This window comes from Centroberyx affinis, unplaced genomic scaffold, assembly GCF_046629955.1.
Source record: "Centroberyx affinis isolate AG114_WGS23_722 - 3 ecotype Tasmania unplaced genomic scaffold, CSIRO-AGI_Caff_v1 ptg001411l_1, whole genome shotgun sequence".
Lineage (NCBI taxonomy): Eukaryota > Metazoa > Chordata > Actinopteri > Beryciformes > Berycidae > Centroberyx > Centroberyx affinis.
The window spans coordinates 280,441-299,609 of NW_027279891.1; the positions used below are offsets into that span (position 1 = coordinate 280,441).

General features: G+C 39.3%; 1 protein-coding gene across 1 annotated transcript; it reads right to left on the reverse strand.

Moving 5' to 3' along the window:
- Positions 1–4,964: 4,964 nt before the first annotated feature.
- Positions 4,965–18,594, reverse strand: LOC139649940 (protocadherin beta-15-like). The gene is made up of 3 exons (XM_071526450.1): positions 16,216–18,594; positions 6,441–7,652; positions 4,965–4,997 (listed from the first exon to the last, which is right to left on the reverse strand). The coding sequence occupies exons 1-3, from the start codon at positions 18,592–18,594 to the stop codon at positions 4,965–4,967; spliced, it is 3,624 nt and encodes a 1,207-aa protein (XP_071382551.1).
- Positions 18,595–19,169: the final 575 nt, after the last annotated feature.

A 19,169-nucleotide genomic window follows, 5' to 3' on the forward strand; every position in this document is an offset into this window, starting at 1 on the left:
ATGAATTGCAGTATTAATAAGTGTTTATAAAACATCTATTAACACATTCACTAACAATTAGTGCATGTATAAATCATTATATGGATACATGCATGCATAAATTAACATCTAAATAGTTTGTCAATCATCAACTTACACTTTCTAAATGATATTATGAACTATTAACAACTCCTAAATAACTGGTTTGTAATTGATATAATACTTAATTTAGAAATGGTGAATCCATCATTTATAAAGTATGAAAATACAATCATTAAACACATTATAGATTAGCTTATTAATCAAGAATAAAACATTTATAACTGTTTATGAATTACTTATTAAGGTGTATTAATGTAGGGACAATGCTTTATAAATGATGAATTAAGTTTTTACTAATACTTAAATAATGCTTCATAGCGTGCAGTTATTATAAAGTGTTACCAAAAAAAAAAAAAAAAAAAGGTTTGTCCAATCCGACTGATAAATTAAGTGACCTACATTTGAGCAGGGGAAACATTATCCAATACGAAATGACTGCAGCACTCGCCCATGACGCCATAAGAGAAAATTAATATCAGTGCTCTGTACTAATCTCACAGCAACACGTTTGATCTCTGTGTACTTAAAACATTCTCTCTGCACAGTTAAGAACGCCCCTTTTAATGGTCACGGGTGTGCCTTGTAGCGTACACACGCGTGCACACGTCTACTCACATTTAATATTAATGTGCGAGTATTAATATTAACCCAGCATTAACATGTATGTTGCCGCAAACCATAACATTCTCAACATCATGACTGTGCATTATTGAGGTGGTGGCTGCACATCAGCAAGCAGTGTACTAGGGTACACAGCACACAGATAAGAGCAGTGGAGCTGCCTGCGATACAGGACTGTTGGCTAAATCCTCACTTTCTTGTTCTAATATGACTTTAAAAGCAACATTTTGGGAAGATATGTGGCTTATAAACATACACTCACGGAGCACTTTATTAGGAACACCTTACTGATACTGGGTAGGTATCACCTTTCAGCTCAGTGTACTGCACCAAAGTGGATGCGGATGTACCAAAATGACATCCGCCTCAAGGTTCGACATGTTGTGCATTCTCAGATGCTGTTCTGCTCACCACAGTTGTAAAGAGTGGTTATGTGAGTTACTGTAGCCTTTCTGTCAGCTCCAACCACTCTAGCCATTTTCCTCTGACCGCTCTCATCAACAAGGCGTTTCCGTCCGCAGAACTGCCGCTCACTGGATGTTTTTTTGTTTTTCACACCATTCTGTGTAAACTCTAGAGACTGTTGTGCGTGAAAATCCCAGGAGATCAGCAGTTTCAGAAATACTCAAAGCAGCCCGTCTGGCAGCAACAGCCATGCCACGGTCAAAGTCACTGAGATCACATTTTTTCCCCATTCTGATGTTTGATTTGAACATTAACTGAAGCTGCTGACCTGTATCAGCATGATCTTATGCATTGCACTGCTGCCACATGATTGGCTGAATGGATAATTGCATGAATAAGCAGGTGTACAGGTGTTCCTAATAAAGTGCTCGGTGAGTGTACATGTGTGTTGGCTTGCGAAGCTATACATTTCAGGTATGGAAAAAATTAGGTAAAGAAGAGAGATAGAAAAGGGGTAGAAAGACATCTTAGACCTACTGTGTTTGATAATGATGGTGGGGCTTTAGTGTGTGGTGTTGATGAGACTGTAGAGTTTATATGGCAGAGTAATAACAGTGGGTATACGGTCAGTTTAAAAAAAAAAAAGAATAGGAAAATAAAAATGTTCTTACCTGTTGGACATAAAACGTTAGGGCCATTCATGGAGTGCACCGGAAAAAGAAAGGATAAAGAGAGTCAGTTAGTATGATATCCCAATGATGAAATATGCACAATGTACAGATAAAAGCCTCACCAAGGACAAATGCAAAAATACTAATTTATCCGAAAATGAAAATTATATATGCCACAGCACATCCAGTGCATTAGGCTACTGGATTACTTAATGCTTTCTTGGCTCTTGTCACATTCTGTAACATCACCAGTGGAATGGTGAAAGAAAAAAAAAGTGGTTTTGGTTTTTTTGCTCTTGTGACATCACATACACACATTGAAATGTTGTGTATGTATTCACTGCCCCTATATGAGATCAACATGGACACAATGCTGTAGGAGAATTTCCAGCTCTTATCCTGTGATGCCACAATTGTTACAATGTCATAGAAGAATTATCAGCTCCTTTGAAATCTCAGTCTAAACTGCAGTGGCAGTTTATCACATTACAACCAAAGTAGCATGCTGTGCAGGTATGGTCCACATGGGTGGCAACATGGCATCACAATTAATGAAGCAACAATAAAATATCAATTTCTACTGCTTACATAAATTACCCATAAAACAGTGAAAGGCTGTTTCTGTAAAATTCACAAAGTAAAGATGGTGTTGAAGCTAAAAAAGAAAACAACTTATGGAATTACATCATGTGTCAGGAGTTATGACATGTAGCCCATACTTCTATAAAAACAAAAAATATATATATTTACAAGTAAACTGCTGCGTGACTAGCAACCTTTTTTTTTAAATTGACAGGTTGGGGTGCTGGCCCCAGGGTGAAGTCATAGACATGTGTGAGATGGTCTGCACCTCCTAGCAAAATAGTCCACCACTTATGAAATTTCAATGTTGATTTTGCAGAGCAATGCATTTCGACTGTCTTCCTCAGATATATATATATATATATACACATATATATAATAGATATGTATATAATTAACAAATCAATATTGAAAACACACTGAGACACTTGTGTTTATTATGTTGCAGTTAGATGCTATTAGAAACAGTGGCATTTTTTTATTATAATTTTTCAACCCCACTGCTTAATACACAGCATTCGCATGACCCAGATAATAAATACATTCAAATGCTGCTTGTGATTCATGTTTCCTTTTTCTCCTTCCATGGCTGAAATGTGGACCATAAATGAGCCTGCAGCTATAACATGAGCACACATGGATTCACATGGGAATCATCCTGATGAAAAAAAAAAAAACTCTTCTCTTCACTGCCATGACTCAGTCAATCAGTGGCAGGCACGCAAACCCCACACACAACCACCATTTCAGTTGTTGTATGACTATAACCGCTGATCTGAGTGCAGCCCAGGTCTACTGTGCTTTTGAACAACACTTATATTAAAAAAAAAGAAATACTTTGCTTTCTGTTGTATGTGATTTTGAGATTACTCTGCTTTTGTACATTGTTGTATGTTGTTTGCCTGAAACTTTTTTGTGTGCCTTGATGCTGCTTTCTTTGCAAGGTCTCCTTTAAAAATAGATTATTGATCTCAATAGCACTACCTAGTAAAGGTTAAATGAAAACACACACACACATACACAAACTCTCGATTTTCAGGCCTTGTTGCTGTCCCCGCTACGGTGATTGTTCTGGACTTGTTTTATGCCAAAATAGAAAAAGTCAGGGTGGGAGTGGCCATACTTGTTAAAGTGTTCAGTGACACGATTGGTGGGGTCTTAATGCCGGATGTCTATTACTGGAGTATATTACTGGAGTCTAAGGATTACAATACAATATTTTTTCACGTGCTACAATACAATTAATGCATGATCATGTCACTTGACCAAACTGGTTATTTCAAATAAACTACATCAATAAAAAACTCAGAAAAATCATGGGGTCTAGAGGAGGTTCATTTGAGATTTATATACCAACATGTGTAAGTACTCATATCACCTTTTAGAAAATGTCAAAAAGTAAATTGTATCCCATCTTTATGTGTGAAATAATTATCAAGAGAAATCAGTAAACGAGAACTAAAGGTTATCACGGTCAAAGCTGTGAACAACATAACTGTCCACAATTAAAAAATGTCTCATTGCAAGTAATCAGTCTAATTTCTTAGTAATTCACTAGGAGAATGGCCTAAATTCATGGCCTTTAAGAGCTCTGTACAAGTGTCCATTGGGTCATTGGAGAGGTAAAAATGAGTATTCTCTTTAAATTCATTTTTCATCCAGTACATATTATTCCTTGTGCAAAGCTTTGATTTTGACATGACACTCACCAAATTATGTCTTTTTTGGGACAAAAAAAATAAAATCTTTGCTGCTCTATATTTCAAGTGAACCATGGACTACAAATAAAAGTGTAAAGGTCTTCCTACACACAGATTACTTGAATCATACAGCTGAAAACAGAAGCAAAAATAAATAGATCACTGAAGACACATGGACTATAGCAAAGTATAGACAGCTGGACCTACATTCCCTCAACTGTGTCACTATCACAGATGCAACTGATCAACAGATGGAGCACTGGTCAGAAAGGTCTATGTCATACATTTTAAGTGCAGTAAGTGACAGTAAATACATATGTAAAGTATTTAATCTGTTATATCCCAGTCCTCAACTGGCAATCCATCACTTATTTCTGAGCTATTCAGGGAAAGAGTATATTGTGGTGTTTTTTATGGTGTTCATAAATACTATGTGTCCTGTTTAGGAAACGAGTATAGGGATGAGGTAGGGGATCTCATTAATAGCTAAGGAGATAGCAACACACTAGCATGAAAAAGCAAACATTTTGTGAACATCAACTGAACATAGAGAAAGAGACAGTGAAAGAAAGATGAGAGAGAGAGAGAGAGAGAGAGCACAAGAAAGAGACAAAGGGAGACAGAGGACAAGAAAAAGAGATAGGGAGAAAGAAAGTGTTGTGAGTGACTTATTCGTTAACATAAATATCAATGTGCCCAGAGAAAGCTTGCCTCAGCAGCAAACCTATTCAGTCTTAGATAAACAACAATCACACCACGCAGAAACAGAAGTAGATAACACAATCAATTTAATCATGTTACTATGACAGTGTTTTCCAAAATGTTCACCCCAGAATTGTGCCAGTTTGTATATGTTAAGGAATTGAAAACCAGGTAGCCTCTATATGCATGCACGCCTAAAAGGTTAAATGCCATAACAGTACCATGTCAGAGGGGCCTGAGGGGAAGGGGTGGGGGACATATGTAAAACTAGACAAGGTAGATTACATAATATATTCATGCAAAAATACTTATGTAGAAATATCTTGACATTTTTTATTATCATCTATCGTCACAATATGTATTTGCTCTAGTAACCACATAAAACAATGACAAAGAATAATTGAATGCAATAATGATAAGGTAAATTTGGAAACAGTCCTGTGGAGATACAGAGACATTGCACCAAAAGAAACAGAAGGTCTTAACTGATTTCATGGGGATAATTTAACAATATTTTATGGCTTGTCATAGCTGACTCTCAGTTGACCATGTAACAAGGATGCTGTGTACCTGCCCTCACCTTCAGACTAGATACTCTGTCTGCACTTGTGCGCCTTAGGTTTTTTTTTTGATAGGCTGCACTTCTTTTCTTCAGTGTGTCAGTGTCTATGTTTGAGCCAAAACGGAAGTCACCTCTCCACGAGCCAGTGGTCAAAAATGAATCATATCGCTCATCTTTGAGGAGTGTCCCACAACGACTTACATCTGTGTAGCTAGGGGGGCAGTAGGTCGTGGGGAAAACGGGGAGACTGGAGGTGGCCGAACGGTACACATGACCACGTCGGCAGATGTTGAAATAAATAACTCCACTGATTAAAATGACGAAAAGAAAGGAAACGGTTGTCAGAGCAATTACCAAATACAGCGTTAAATTGTCACTGCCCTGTGATTCATTCGTAAACTCAAAGAGTTCGTTTAAAACAGGCAGTCGGTCACCAATTACTATACTGACTGTGGCAGTGGCGGAGAGAGATTCGGGCCCGTTATCCTTTACTAAAATCACGAGGGTTTGTTTTGGTTCGTCGTCCTCGAGGAATGGTCGCAGGGTTCTAATTTCACCTGTGTGCAGACCTACTGTAAACAGGTTAGGTTGCGTTGCTTTGATTATTCTGTAGGAAAGCCAAGCGTTATGCCCAGAATCAGCGTCCACGGCGACCACCTTAGTAACTAGGTAACCCTTAGGCGCTTCAATTGGCAACATATCTTCAGCAATAAACCCGGCGGTTTGAACAGGATAGAGGACTACAGGTGGGTTATCATTATGGTCCCCGATAAAAATGTTTACGGTGCAAGTAGTGGAGAGTGGAGGATCGCCTTCATCTCGAGCTGTCACTTGCATTTGGAAATGAACTGATTGTTCGTGATCAAAGAGTCGCGATGTGAAAAGCTCCCCCGTTTCTGAGTTGATGGTAAGGAACGAAGACATTTCTGGGTCCGCGTTCTTCGACACAAGGTACAATATTTTAGCATTGGATCCGTCGTCAGTGTCCTCTGCTTTCACTTTCATTACAAACGTGCCAATGGGTTGGTTTTCCCAAACATTCGCATTGTACTCGATTTGCGTAAAAGTCGGGGGGTTGTCATTGATATCACTGACCATGATTGTTATTAACTTTACACTGGAGAGTGAGGGAGAGCCCGCATCAGTGGCAGTCACCGTGATGCTATACTCTGGGTGCACTTCTCTGTCTAGCATACCGTCAGTCACTAACATGTAATAGTTCTTGACCTCTGATACCAATATAAATGGAACATTGTCTGATATTGCACACATGACCCGCCCACTATTTCCGGTGTCCAGGTCATAAACGTTAATCAGAGCCACCATAGTTCCCGGTTTGGAATCTTCAGCCACGGTGGCAGATGCCGACTTCACTTCTATCACGGGTTCGTTGTCATTCTCGTCAGTAACGTCAATTATAAGTTTACAGTGCGAGGCCTGACCGCCACCATCTTTAGCCTGGACATCCAGCTCGTGCGCACTAGCTACTTCATAGTCAATGAGACCTGCCACCCTGACCTCTCCGCTCAGCGGGTCAATTTCAAAAACTCCTCTCGTTTTGTTTGATATGTGACTGAAAGAGTATGTTATTCCCCCATAAACACCTTCATCTAAATCAGTGGCATTCAGCCTTGCGAGAACAGCCCCCCTGGCTGAGTTCTCTGGCACAGAGGCCTTATAAACTCTTTGGCTAAAAATTGGGACATTATCATTAGCGTCTAACACACGGATATGGATGGACGCAGTTCCTGATCTGACTGGAGAGCCATCGTCAATCCCACTGATTGTCAGTACATATTCAGCTTGTGTCTCCCGGTCCAGAGCCTTTTTTAGAACCAGTTCCGGATATGCGTTTCCATTTATTTGGGTACTCATTTCCAGTGCGAAATGTTCATTTGGAGCCAGTTTATATTCACGAACTGAGTTGGTGTCCAGATCGGGGTCATGCGCGCTCTCCAACGGGAAGCGCCTCCCCAGAACTGTCGACTCAACTAAATCTAGCTTTATTTCTTCGGTAGCAAACACTGGGCTGTTGTCATTTATATCTTGAATATCCAAAACAAGGCTGAATACTTGAAGTGGATCTTCAAGTAGAAGCTGGTACTGTAGGACGCAGACAGTCGCTTGCGCGCACAGCTCCTCTCTGTCTATCCGCTGGCTGATCAAAAGATTGCCCGACCCGGTGTCCAGTTCACACAGCTGCCGAGTGCCCTCTGCAACAACTCGAGCTCGACGAGCATCAAGCTCCGTCACTTTCAACCCCAGATCCCGTGCAACATGCCCGATAACCGAGCCGCGGTGCATCTCCTCTGGAAGAACGTAACGAACCTCTCCAAACGATGCACCAAAAAGGAGGCTACACAAAGAAAAATGCAGCCACCATTTGATGTTTATTCGCTGTCCCATTATTAAACATCCTTCATATAGAAACATGTGTACTGTCGGCATCATAATAGCTAAATTATACACATAGGCCTATATATTCAAATATCCAACTGGAAATGCTGCTGTAATCCGCCGGTACCCTGCTTTTCTAGCCGAGTGAAGCATGCCCTATTAGGAAGCCTGTCAGCTTGGATCTCGATCTATCTATCTATCTATCTATCTATCTCTCTCTCTCTCTCTCTCTCTCTCTCTCTCTCTCTCTCTCTCTCTCTCTCTCTCTCTCTCTCTCTCTCTCTCTCTCTCTCACACACACACACACACACACACACACAGCCCTTGGCTCGAACGCACTACTTCAGTAACACTGACACAGGGTGAGACATGCCATGGATTGTGCAAGCACGAGTCAGACTTTATAAAAGAGCGTCACCAAGAGACTAAGAGGATAATTACAATAGTGTTTTCGCTCTCGCTCTCTCTCTCTCTCTCTCTCTCTCTCTCTCTCTCTCTCTCTCTCTACTCTATCAAATTGGTCTACAATGAATCAAGAACGACATCATTAAGTAATAGTTTAATTTATCATTATGTCAGTTTATTTTTTCATTAGCTGTCTGGTAGCCACTGGTAACTGTGGTAATTGCTAATGAATTGTGTAGTATATATGTTCATATAAAGAAGTAACATGGGAACATACCAGTAGTTATATGTTGGTTCCGCTAATTACACTTTTACCAAGAGGGTGAAATTTGATTGTGAAAAAAGTCGGTTTTTTTTCCATGTGATAATGTCAGTACCACAAATAATGGTCAGTCTATAAAAATACGTTTATTTTACAAAACACTACTGGCATAGTACAGACCTTAGTTTAGTTTCCTTAAAAGAACTGAAAACAGAATTGAGAATTTTTTTTTCAAAGGACAATGATAGAACCAGAATATAGGCTAACTGTCTAAACAAGTATTACAAATGTTTACAAAATGTATACTAAGCCTTCTGTTTTGTTTAATAAAATGTAATTAATTCTTGTTTTGATTATTGAACTCATTTAGAATATTTGATGATTGATAATGTATGGTGATTTTCCACTTTAATTGGTGTGTGTGTATGTGTGTGTGTGTGTGTGTGTGTGTGTGTGTGTGTGTGTGTGTGTGTGCGCGTGTGGGGGGGTATCATGATAAAGGGATAGCATGATAAAGAAGATAATGTGGGACGTCTGAAGATGAAAATAAACAGTAATATGTTTCAATGAAGCTGTGTGTATGAGAATGACAGGTCATCTATTTTCCCTGTAATTAGTACATAATGCCACAGTTCTTTCCAGGAAACTTCCTAAGAAATTAAAAGTTATTACTCCTCTCAAGGAAATTACTAGGAAATTGCAGACCTATAAAATAAAGTGTTACCAACTTCTATCATAAAGACTTAGAATCTGATAAAGCACAGCAAAACTTTACAGATAAGACCTTGAGGGAAAACCGGGATAAACTACTGTCTGACTTCAGAAGAAAGATGAAGGATGGCTAAATTCATATTTAAAAATGTGACCTTCTTTTCTACACCCAGGACCTATCTGCTTGGCATACTGCCATTTACACCGGCTTGCCATGGACATCTAAAAGGGGATCTCAAAAGGAGGAAAAAATTACAATTGAAATGCAAGACAGCAAAACAACAATGCATGTTTTTCCATAATAGAAAGGTTATGGTTCAAGGCTCACCAGAAAACACTGACACCTTCCAAAGAGGATTCTGCTCACTAAAAGAAGAGGCAGAGAAATATAAAAAAAAATGTCTGTAACCCATAGTTGCTATAACATTAATTCCCTCACATAGTTGACTGATACTCACTTTGCAGTGGAGGGTCTGGGTATGGGAGCTGAATATGCAGCAACCCAGATCCTCCTCTGTCAAGGCACTGACACACACTAACACACACACACTTAGACTCATAAACACACTTAGACTCATACTCAGGGCAGGGAATATAATATAAAATTGATATTTATCTTGATGTTTTGGCAACATTGTAAACTTTCATGCCAAAAAAAAAAAAGAATTGAATAGAATAGAATTGAAATTAAAAAAAAACAAGAGTGATGTGGGAATTGAAGACATCTATGAATGCTCCCCCAAGATACCTGAGAGACTTCAAACATTTAGAGGAGTTGAACATGAACCTTCATATGGAATTAAAAAGAGTGGAGGAGCTATTCAATCGAGACCTGCAATACCAGGCCTTAGAGTAACAATTAGAATAGATACAGAAGACTGAACTGTTGCAACACATCACAGGAGATATCCACTTTTCCTGCCAGCCCTCTTCAGACTGCCCAGCGCCGCCACAACTCCACACCTCCAACCTCATCCTAGAGGAGGACACAGCACCAAGCAACCGCAGCAAACCACACTGTTACTGACAGTACAGAGGACACACACATTGGGAAGTAAAAAGGTAAGAGAGAAGTATTTATATACTATGTTACTCCAATATAAAATATCTCAAATTTCTGGCTAAAAAGCTCTGGTGTGCAACAACCATGTCTGTTGTGAAACTGCGGATTAATTCCAGATTAAAAATTAAAAACACACATCATCATCCAGATGGGGACAAACATCCTGACCATGAGAAAAGTGGATGTTGCAAAAGCTTTGATCAACAGCAACAGAGGCGTACCAATCAGCCAAAATGATCCTATCAACTCTTTTGTCAAGAATTGATGTACCCCAAAGAATCATTTGTGGCAATAATGTAGAAATGTCCCGTAGCTGCATATTCATGTCGGATGTCATAACTATCATAACCACCTTCATGATCACATCCATCTGAACAGGAAGACAGTGGGACTATTTGTCAAGATGTAAAAGGACATCACTCTAGACAGGATGCTTCTGAATTAAGCAAAGCCATGTCAAGCTTCCACACAACAGGGGAGCCATTTGACATAAAACTCCCCTATAGTACCACCAAACACAAGATAACACTTAATCCACGACTGACTCTCCAGGTGGAGATGCTGCAGGAGCAGCCAAGGGACTCTCAATCCACACCTCTGATACAAAGAAGATAAGACTCCAGCACCCAGCATGTTGCATGACCAGTGCCCACCAACTCCCATTACTCCCACCACAGATGGACCTCAGACCTCACCAGCACCTAGGCCTATATGTGATCGGATTAAAATATCACTACCCTACTGGCACAAAGTACAAATGGACAACACCCATATACACCACCTCCCCCCACAAAGGAACCCTTCCTGCAGACAGAGAGAGAATGCAACACCAACTGAACTGGAACAGATAAGATATATGCTGAATTTTATGCATTCTAAGCAAATACACTGATGCACGTTTAGACTTAACATAGTTTTAATAGACCAGTTTAGACAGATTAATACAGAACTGCTGGATAATTTGGATAATGACAGTTATATATTCAATCAAACTTAAATAGTTAGAATAACTTCAGATAATTTCCATTTCCCTGTAAACTCAAACAATAATCTATGGGCTCCTTTAAAATTAGTAACTAGAATAGATGAGGTCTCTCAGTTTGTATTAACAAATCCATGAACATTGAATTTATACAGAGTTTAGAAAACATGTATATACCATGAAACATGGTGTGGTGCAGATGTATCCATCCACTTCCCAATAGGATATCAATAAATTATTGTACCCTCCCTTAAAAACACCAACATTAAACGTGGAAGGACCTCTGGTGGTATTGTTATCTGGGATAGTTAAAATCTGGAGAATGTGTTATCACCATTTAAGAGAGGTGAATCACATATATGGCTTCAGATCAACTAACAAATCACCAGCTGCTATTTCTATGTGCAGCATATGTACCACCATGTGAATCCCCTTACTACAGAGAGGATTGTTTTGTCAATCTTCAAAAGGAAGCCTCTCAATTCCAATCTCAATAGTAGGTGCTCATATGTGGGGATTTAAATGCAAGAACCGATAAAGAAATTGATTACACTGATAATGTAGATAATGAACACATCCTCTTTCAAACCCCTATGGAAATACAATATCCACATATTTCACACAGAAACAAATGTGATGATATAGGAAACTTCACTAATCAATGCCTTTGTAGTCAAGCCAGAGCTCCCAATCTATGACCACTCCCAAACTGTTATATATCTAAAATAATATGAAAAATCCTCTAATGATTGTAAACTCAAAGCTCTATCCTCTACCTCCAAAGTATAAATGGATAGAGGCTATGAAGAGTTTGCATCTAACATGAACCATGCTGAAATTATAAACATGTTAGATATTTTCCAAAACACAATTTATCTCTCTGTCCCTGAGCAAGAAAACTCAGCTATAATACACAATAATTAACTTAATAAATAATTATAATAACAGATTAAAAAGAAGAAAAAGTCAAAATTTGTGAAAGAATGTTTGACCGATAATGTGATTCCTCTCAACTGATGTTGAGGTTGCTTTCAAATAAAAAACAGACAGCCAGCCAGCCAAGCACTTCACCATGAGTACACATTGATGTTGACATCAGATAAGAAACTCCTGAAAAATAAAGAGGACACATACGAACACCATTACCAACACAATTAAAAGAGCAGATTAAGACATTAAAGCCAAAAAAAAAATCATTTGGACCAGATAATATTAACAATGAAATGTTGAAACTAAAGTAGCCCTAAACTGCTAGGTGCATTGTTGAAATGATTGAATCTTGTACTCAAGTGTTGGTATCCAGCAATCTGAAATGAAGAAATTAAAACAGGAATACATTTGACCCTAACAATTATTGAGGCTATGTGTTTGCAACAATTTGGGAACGTTTTTTTGTGGTATCATTGACAAAATAATCAGCCCTTCTTTATAGAGCATATCTTCACTAGAAGCCAAATTGCCTTTCTCCCTGAAAACTGGAAATCTGATTACATCTATTTTCCCCATACGCTTATCAACCAAAATTTGAACACACACAAGATAAAAACATTTGCTTGTTTTGTAGATTTTAAGAAGGCATTTGATGAAGTACTCCAAAATGGCACTGGAGGAAAAGTGTGCCATGCCAATGAAGTATCTATGTACACAATGAGTGCAGTGTCAAAATTGGAAGTAGGAGAACTGTACATTTTACTCAAAGATCTGGCAATGATGTTGGAAAAATCTGCAGTCCCTGGCCTCATCTTACATGACATGGAGGTGAAATGTTTGCTTTACGATGTTGATCCTGTCATCTACATCAGAAGGATTACAAGAATGTATAACATTTGTAGATAAATACTGTTACAGATGGGCTCTAACAGTCAATCTGGACAAAAACTCTTATGGTTTTCTAGAGAAAACAAATACAACTTATTTTACGCAGGACTCCCATTGAAGCATAGCACATGGTATAATTACCTTGGTCTGGAAATAAGCTCCCCTGGGAGTTTTGGCTGGGCTATAAAGGAATTAAAGCTTAAGTAGGCAACTTATTTGGCAAATATTTCATAACACCTTTTCAGCTATCAGTATTTCAAATGGTCTGAGAGAAGATGAGGCCTCTGTCATAGCCCCTGCCTATTTTTTCAGGCTCTCCAAAATCTCACAACTCCCGGTAGGCCTTATCATGCAAGCTCTCTGCGAGGAGGGGTCCCTACTGCCTGTCACTCACACGTGCACATAGCTCAGTTTAGTCCTGATCACCCTGCAAACTGCAGAGAGTAAACAAATATATCCACAGAACAGGAGTTGTGAAACAGCCTTAATGCAAACTGAATACTGGGACTGGAATAAACTTGTATTAAGCAAGTGAGTTATTTTTCCAAGACATGTTCATCAGGAAGGCCACATTCAGGTCAGTCAGTCAACTGGTATTAGGTAGCAATAGCTTTGCAACTGTGGTAGCTAATCTATGTGTGACAAAAAATATTGTTTTGCTGGCTAATATTTCACATAACTAGACTGAGCTAGCAGAGCTGGGTTTTGCATTAAAGGTTTGGAATCTATTAAGTTTGCACTTTGCTAAAAAAGCGGCACCCTCTTCCCTGTATAGAATGAACCTTGCTTGCACACTGTTGTTGTGTGTTTGTAACTGCTTGCAATGGCTTATCTATGGTGACAAAAAATATTTTTGCTGGTGAATGCTTTTAGTAACAACTAGATTGAGCAAAAACAATAATCCAGTTGAAATCTTTCAATTGGAATTCTGTAAGTCTTTATTGGGTGTCATACAAATACTTAAAATGATGCATGTAGAGCAGAACTGGGACTGGGACTTTTCCACTTGTGTACAGAATATTTACGTTGCTATTTTCTATCTAATGGACTAACTATTTTCTGATGCACTGAAATGCTTTGGCAATATTGACTCTCTTCCATTCATGCTTAAAGCTTATTTAAACTGAATTTAAAATTGTTACAAAACCCCAAAACACTGATGCAATACTGTTGAGGGAGAACTGTAACTATATGTCTCCTATAATTATAATTACATCTGAACAGGAGCTACAGAAAGGTAAGATCATAGAGCTATAAAATGGCAAATCCATGGGAACAGTATGTGTACATATAAAAAGCATCATTCCTTTTTCTTGAGAAAGGACTATAAGTGCCCGTGTCAGCTTGGACCAAGACAATACTGAGACAGGTTATGTCTGATATAGTCTGATACAATATATGCCATTTACAATATTGGTCCACTGACCTACTGTAGGTGGATATTTTGAAAGCCAGCATCTTGTGATGGCTTTTTTAGTTGCTGCCATGAATATTTTCAAAAGATATTTATCAGTGTTATTTACATCTTTAGGTATGTTTCCTAAGTAAAAAGAAGAAAGATCCAGCTCATATCCCAGAACTTTGGTGACTATTCTTCTGATCTCCCTCCAAAATGGTCCTATGACTGGGCAAGACCAAAAGATATGAGCGTGATCCACCATCAGATACCCATATTATTTCCAACAATAGTACTGTGAGCCTGTTTGTTTAGATTTCTGTTTTGGTCTAATAAAAAATGTACCAAATTTTTACAACATATATCTCTCCAGCTTTGTGAATTGGTGGAGCTAATCTGAGTAAAACAAGCATCAGACCATGCCTCCTGAGTTATTTTGATATTTAAGTCCTTCTTCCATTTACTTTTTAGTTAGTAGTTAGAATTGTTTTTCAATGTTAGGAGATTTGCCAATGGTCCTTTTTGTGCTTTCTGACTTGTATGCACTAAAAAATAACTGTGATAGCGGAGAGAACATCTGGGTCAGGTATTTTAATTTCCTTCTCGTAATAGTGGCAGATTTGCAAATATCTGTAAAAGTCCTGCTGCTTCAGGTCATAATTTTCACATAGAGTATGAAAACTCTCCAATTCTTTGTCCTTTACAATCTGACAATAGACTGGTCTGAGCTGAGCTGCTATATAATAATCCTTCAAACATGGCGGAGCTTTAGCAGATGCTCTTGTCAGTTGAAGACCACTACTCTCCTCTGCAGAACACTGACTAATTTTCATACTTGACTCTTCAAGTGTGTGCCTTCATTAAACTTTATTAAAGTTGTGAGAGTTCACCCCCAACAATATGCTACAATATTGATTGTTGTATTGTGTTGTCTTGCAGGAATCCAGACATGATATCATGTTGACAAGTAATGCCACCTACATTAATAATTCTTCACATGATCTTGCAAAAAGGGTTTTTTGATTTTAGGGTTAGGGTTAGCCTTTTTTTCTATTCAATTTTGGTATTCCCACTTAAATCCAAATAAAAAATTATAGTAAATCCTATCATATTATTCATGCGCATACATTTCAGCCTAATGAAAATGAGATGACCAGATGAACAAGAATTAGAATAAGCAAATATCACTGCAAGTATTAAAGAATCGATAAAGAGAAAGCCACTCACTGGTGACAAGAGTTAAAATTTATCTGCACTGGTAAGGGCAAACAACAGAACACGATCAAGCTTAAGCAGTAAACTGAAATAGTTTCACTCAAGAAAAAAGAAAAGTGTGTATTTTCGGGGTACAGACAGTTCTGTATGTATACAGATGCAAGTTGCCACTTTATAAAGTGCATTGCTTTAGAGGTCTCTCATGTCAAAGAGACGTTGTCTATTCATAAAATAAAGGATCAGTGAAGTAAAACGACTAAAGGACCAACCAACAAAAACGAATTTGTTCAATCTCGAAATTATTTAAAAAAAAAACTGCTCAAGCCCAGCACATTTTTACAGAACACACACTGTCCTATGTGCAATGAATTAACAGATTGGTCACCCTAAGTCTTACCTTAGGGGATCCCTCAGACTCTCCAAATAACTCAATCAGTTTTTCAGAGTTTTTGTCAATATAAGGACAACCATAAATTCTTATGAACAACATGGTCTGGACAACACAAAACGATTGTTTTATTCATCTACAAAAGAAGTAAAAAGGTAAAAAAAAAAAAAAAGGAAATATTTTAAACAAAACTGTAAATAGACTGAGCAAGTTTTACACATCTTGTTCAACTGAAATCTGAAATCTGCTCCTACCTCGGGGGAACCATCAGAATCTCCAAATGCCTCAGCAAAGTCAGATGGACTTTTCCTCAGAGTTTGGTCAGCAGGCAGCGTGCTGTCATTGTAAGATCTCACGAACTTGAAGTCACTGGTTCTAGAACCCGTTGTCAAGTAGGCGTCATAATTGTAAGTACTACGTAAAGTTCCTGTGCCGTCAACCTCTGCATAATTGGGAGGGAGATAAGCGCTGGGGATGGCGACCGCTCCGTCAAACAACAGTCTGGGCTTTCTCCTGCGACAAAACCTCACACCCAGGATGACAATAATGAAGGTCAGGAAAAAGGTGGACACGGACACCAGCGCGATGATCAGATAAGAGGTCAGCTTGGAATTGCTCTCATCATGAGAAATATCTTTCAGTTCTGGCACTTCAGCCAAGTTATCAGAAATAAGTAAAAACATGGCACAGGTGGCAGAGAGAGAGGGCTGTCCGTTATCTTTCACTGACACAATAAGATTCTGTTTCATACTGTCAGATTCAGAAATGTCCCGCTGTGTCCTGATCTCTCCGCTGTGGAGACCGATAGTGAAAAGTCCGGGATCAGTGGATTTGACTATATGATAGGACAGCCAGGCGTTCTGTCCGGAGTCCGCGTCCACTGCTATTACCTTGGACACCAGAGAGCCCCCGTGCGCCGCTTTGGGGACAAGCTCGGTCATGAGGGAGTTGCCCTCCGGGGCGGGGTACAGGATCTGAGGAGAGTTGTCATTCACATCCGTTATGAAGACACTGACGGTCACGTTGCTGCTGAGCGGAGGAGAACCGTTGTCTCTGGCCATCACGTGTAGGTTAAAGCTCCTGAACTGTTCATAATCAAACGATCTCACAGCGTGGATCACTCCAGTGTCTCCGTTAACTGAGAGATACGACGACACCGGGGCGCCGTTCACATGACCAGGTAAAAGAGAATAAATCACTGTGCCGTTTTGTCTCCAGTCTGGGTCTCGAGCAGTAACGGAGCATAAAGTGGAGCCAGGTTTGTTATTTTCAGTCACATAGGCGCTGTAGGACGGTTCCTCAAAAACAGGTGGGTTGTCGTTGACGTCGGCTACTGACAGCTGAATAGTTTTGTATGAGGACAGAGGCGGAGAGCCCTCGTCGGTGGCAGTGATTGTAATGTTGTAATCAGACACGACTTCACGGTCCAGTTGGCCCGTGGTCACCAGAGAATAGTAGTTTTTGATGGAGGGAACCAACTTAAAGGGGACGTTTTGCTGAATGGAGCAGTGGACCAGTCGGTTGTTCTCAGAGTCTCTGTCCTGCACGTTAATGATGCCCACCTCTGTACCAGGTGACACGTTTTCTGGTATGGGATTAGTCAGAGATTTCAAATTGACAACAGGGGCGTTGTCATTCACATCAGTGATAACAATTATTACCTTCGTATATGAGGATAGCCCTAACCCATCCTTTGCTTTAATGCGTAATTCAAATGATGTCATAGTTTCAAAGTCGATGGTGCCAATTACTCGTATTTCACCCGTTTTACGGTCAATATTGAATAACTTCTTCACATGTTCTGCAACATGTCCAAAATCATAAGTTACATCTCCATTTACTCCGTCGTCTGCATCAGTAGCACTCACTGTAACCACTACAGTATTTAGAGGAGAGTTTTCAGGCAGACTGGCTTCATATACAGCCTGGCTAAACACTGGGGCGTTATCATTAGCATCCAGTACTGTGACGTGTATGAGTACAGTACCTGATCTCTGAGGAGAACCACCATCTAGAGCTGTAAGAAGCAAACTGATTTCCTGTTGTTTTTCACGATCGAGCTCTTTATCGAGAACAAGCTCGATGGTATTTCCATTAATAGCCAAAATGAAATTCTCATTGCTTTTTAGGTTGTATCTCTGGACTGAATTTTGTCCTACATCTGCATCACGTGCCTCCTCTATCAAGAAACGAGCTCCTCTATCTGTTGACTCGCGAATTTCAATATTGATGGATTCTTCGTTAAATTGTGGAGAGTTGTCGTTTACATCTTGAACGTGTAGACTAATACGATGCAGCTCTAGAGGATTCTCCAGCACAAGTTCATGTTGTAGGATGCACGACGCCTTATCCCCACAAAGCCCCTCTCGGTCAATCCTGTCGGCAACAATCAGTTCTCCGTTGGTCAGGTTTATGTCACAATAACGTTTATCGCTCCTATCGGTGTCAATACGAGGCTTTCTAGTGGATAGTTTGCCCGTCTCCAGCCCGAGATCCTTGACTATATTTCCAATAACAGATCCGCGTTTCATCTCCTCTGGAAAAGAATAGCTCACGTCTCCATGTGCGGAATGCAACCAAAGAAGAAGGAAATGTAAGCTGCATATTTGCAACACGAGTCTTTTGGACTCCATTATAACCATGTGTTGCTAACGCAGAAAAAAAACAATTGCTGTGATAAAACTGAATGGCAAAATGTATCCACATAACACAAATAACCACTGCAATTCGACGGCGAATGTGCCTACATCCAAACCGGTCAATGGGAACACAAGAACATTCGTCACCACCAGTGGGTGGAGGATTTAATATATCTTACCTACACTGATGTATAGCGACACCATGAGTAAAGTTGAGAAATAGTACTTTTAGTTAAGCATACTCATGAGCTAAATGGAACATAAATGGAAATGATTCTCGTGTATGCAACTTTTGCAACTAGTTACCGAAATGGTCTAAGTCAGGAAATCACAGTTTTGCATCAGATACTGTATATGCAATCAGTTCTATCAATTTTAAAAGCGGACTGATGGCAGGGAATATGACAGGCCGTCACTCTTTTAAAGACAGCATTAAATTGGTGTAGAGAAGGGAACAATGAAGACAACATAACCCTGCTTAAAAGGTACACAAATCAACATGAATGAATACATTAACTGATGTATAAATCAACATGAAGTAATGCATAAATTAATGAATGAGCTATCAG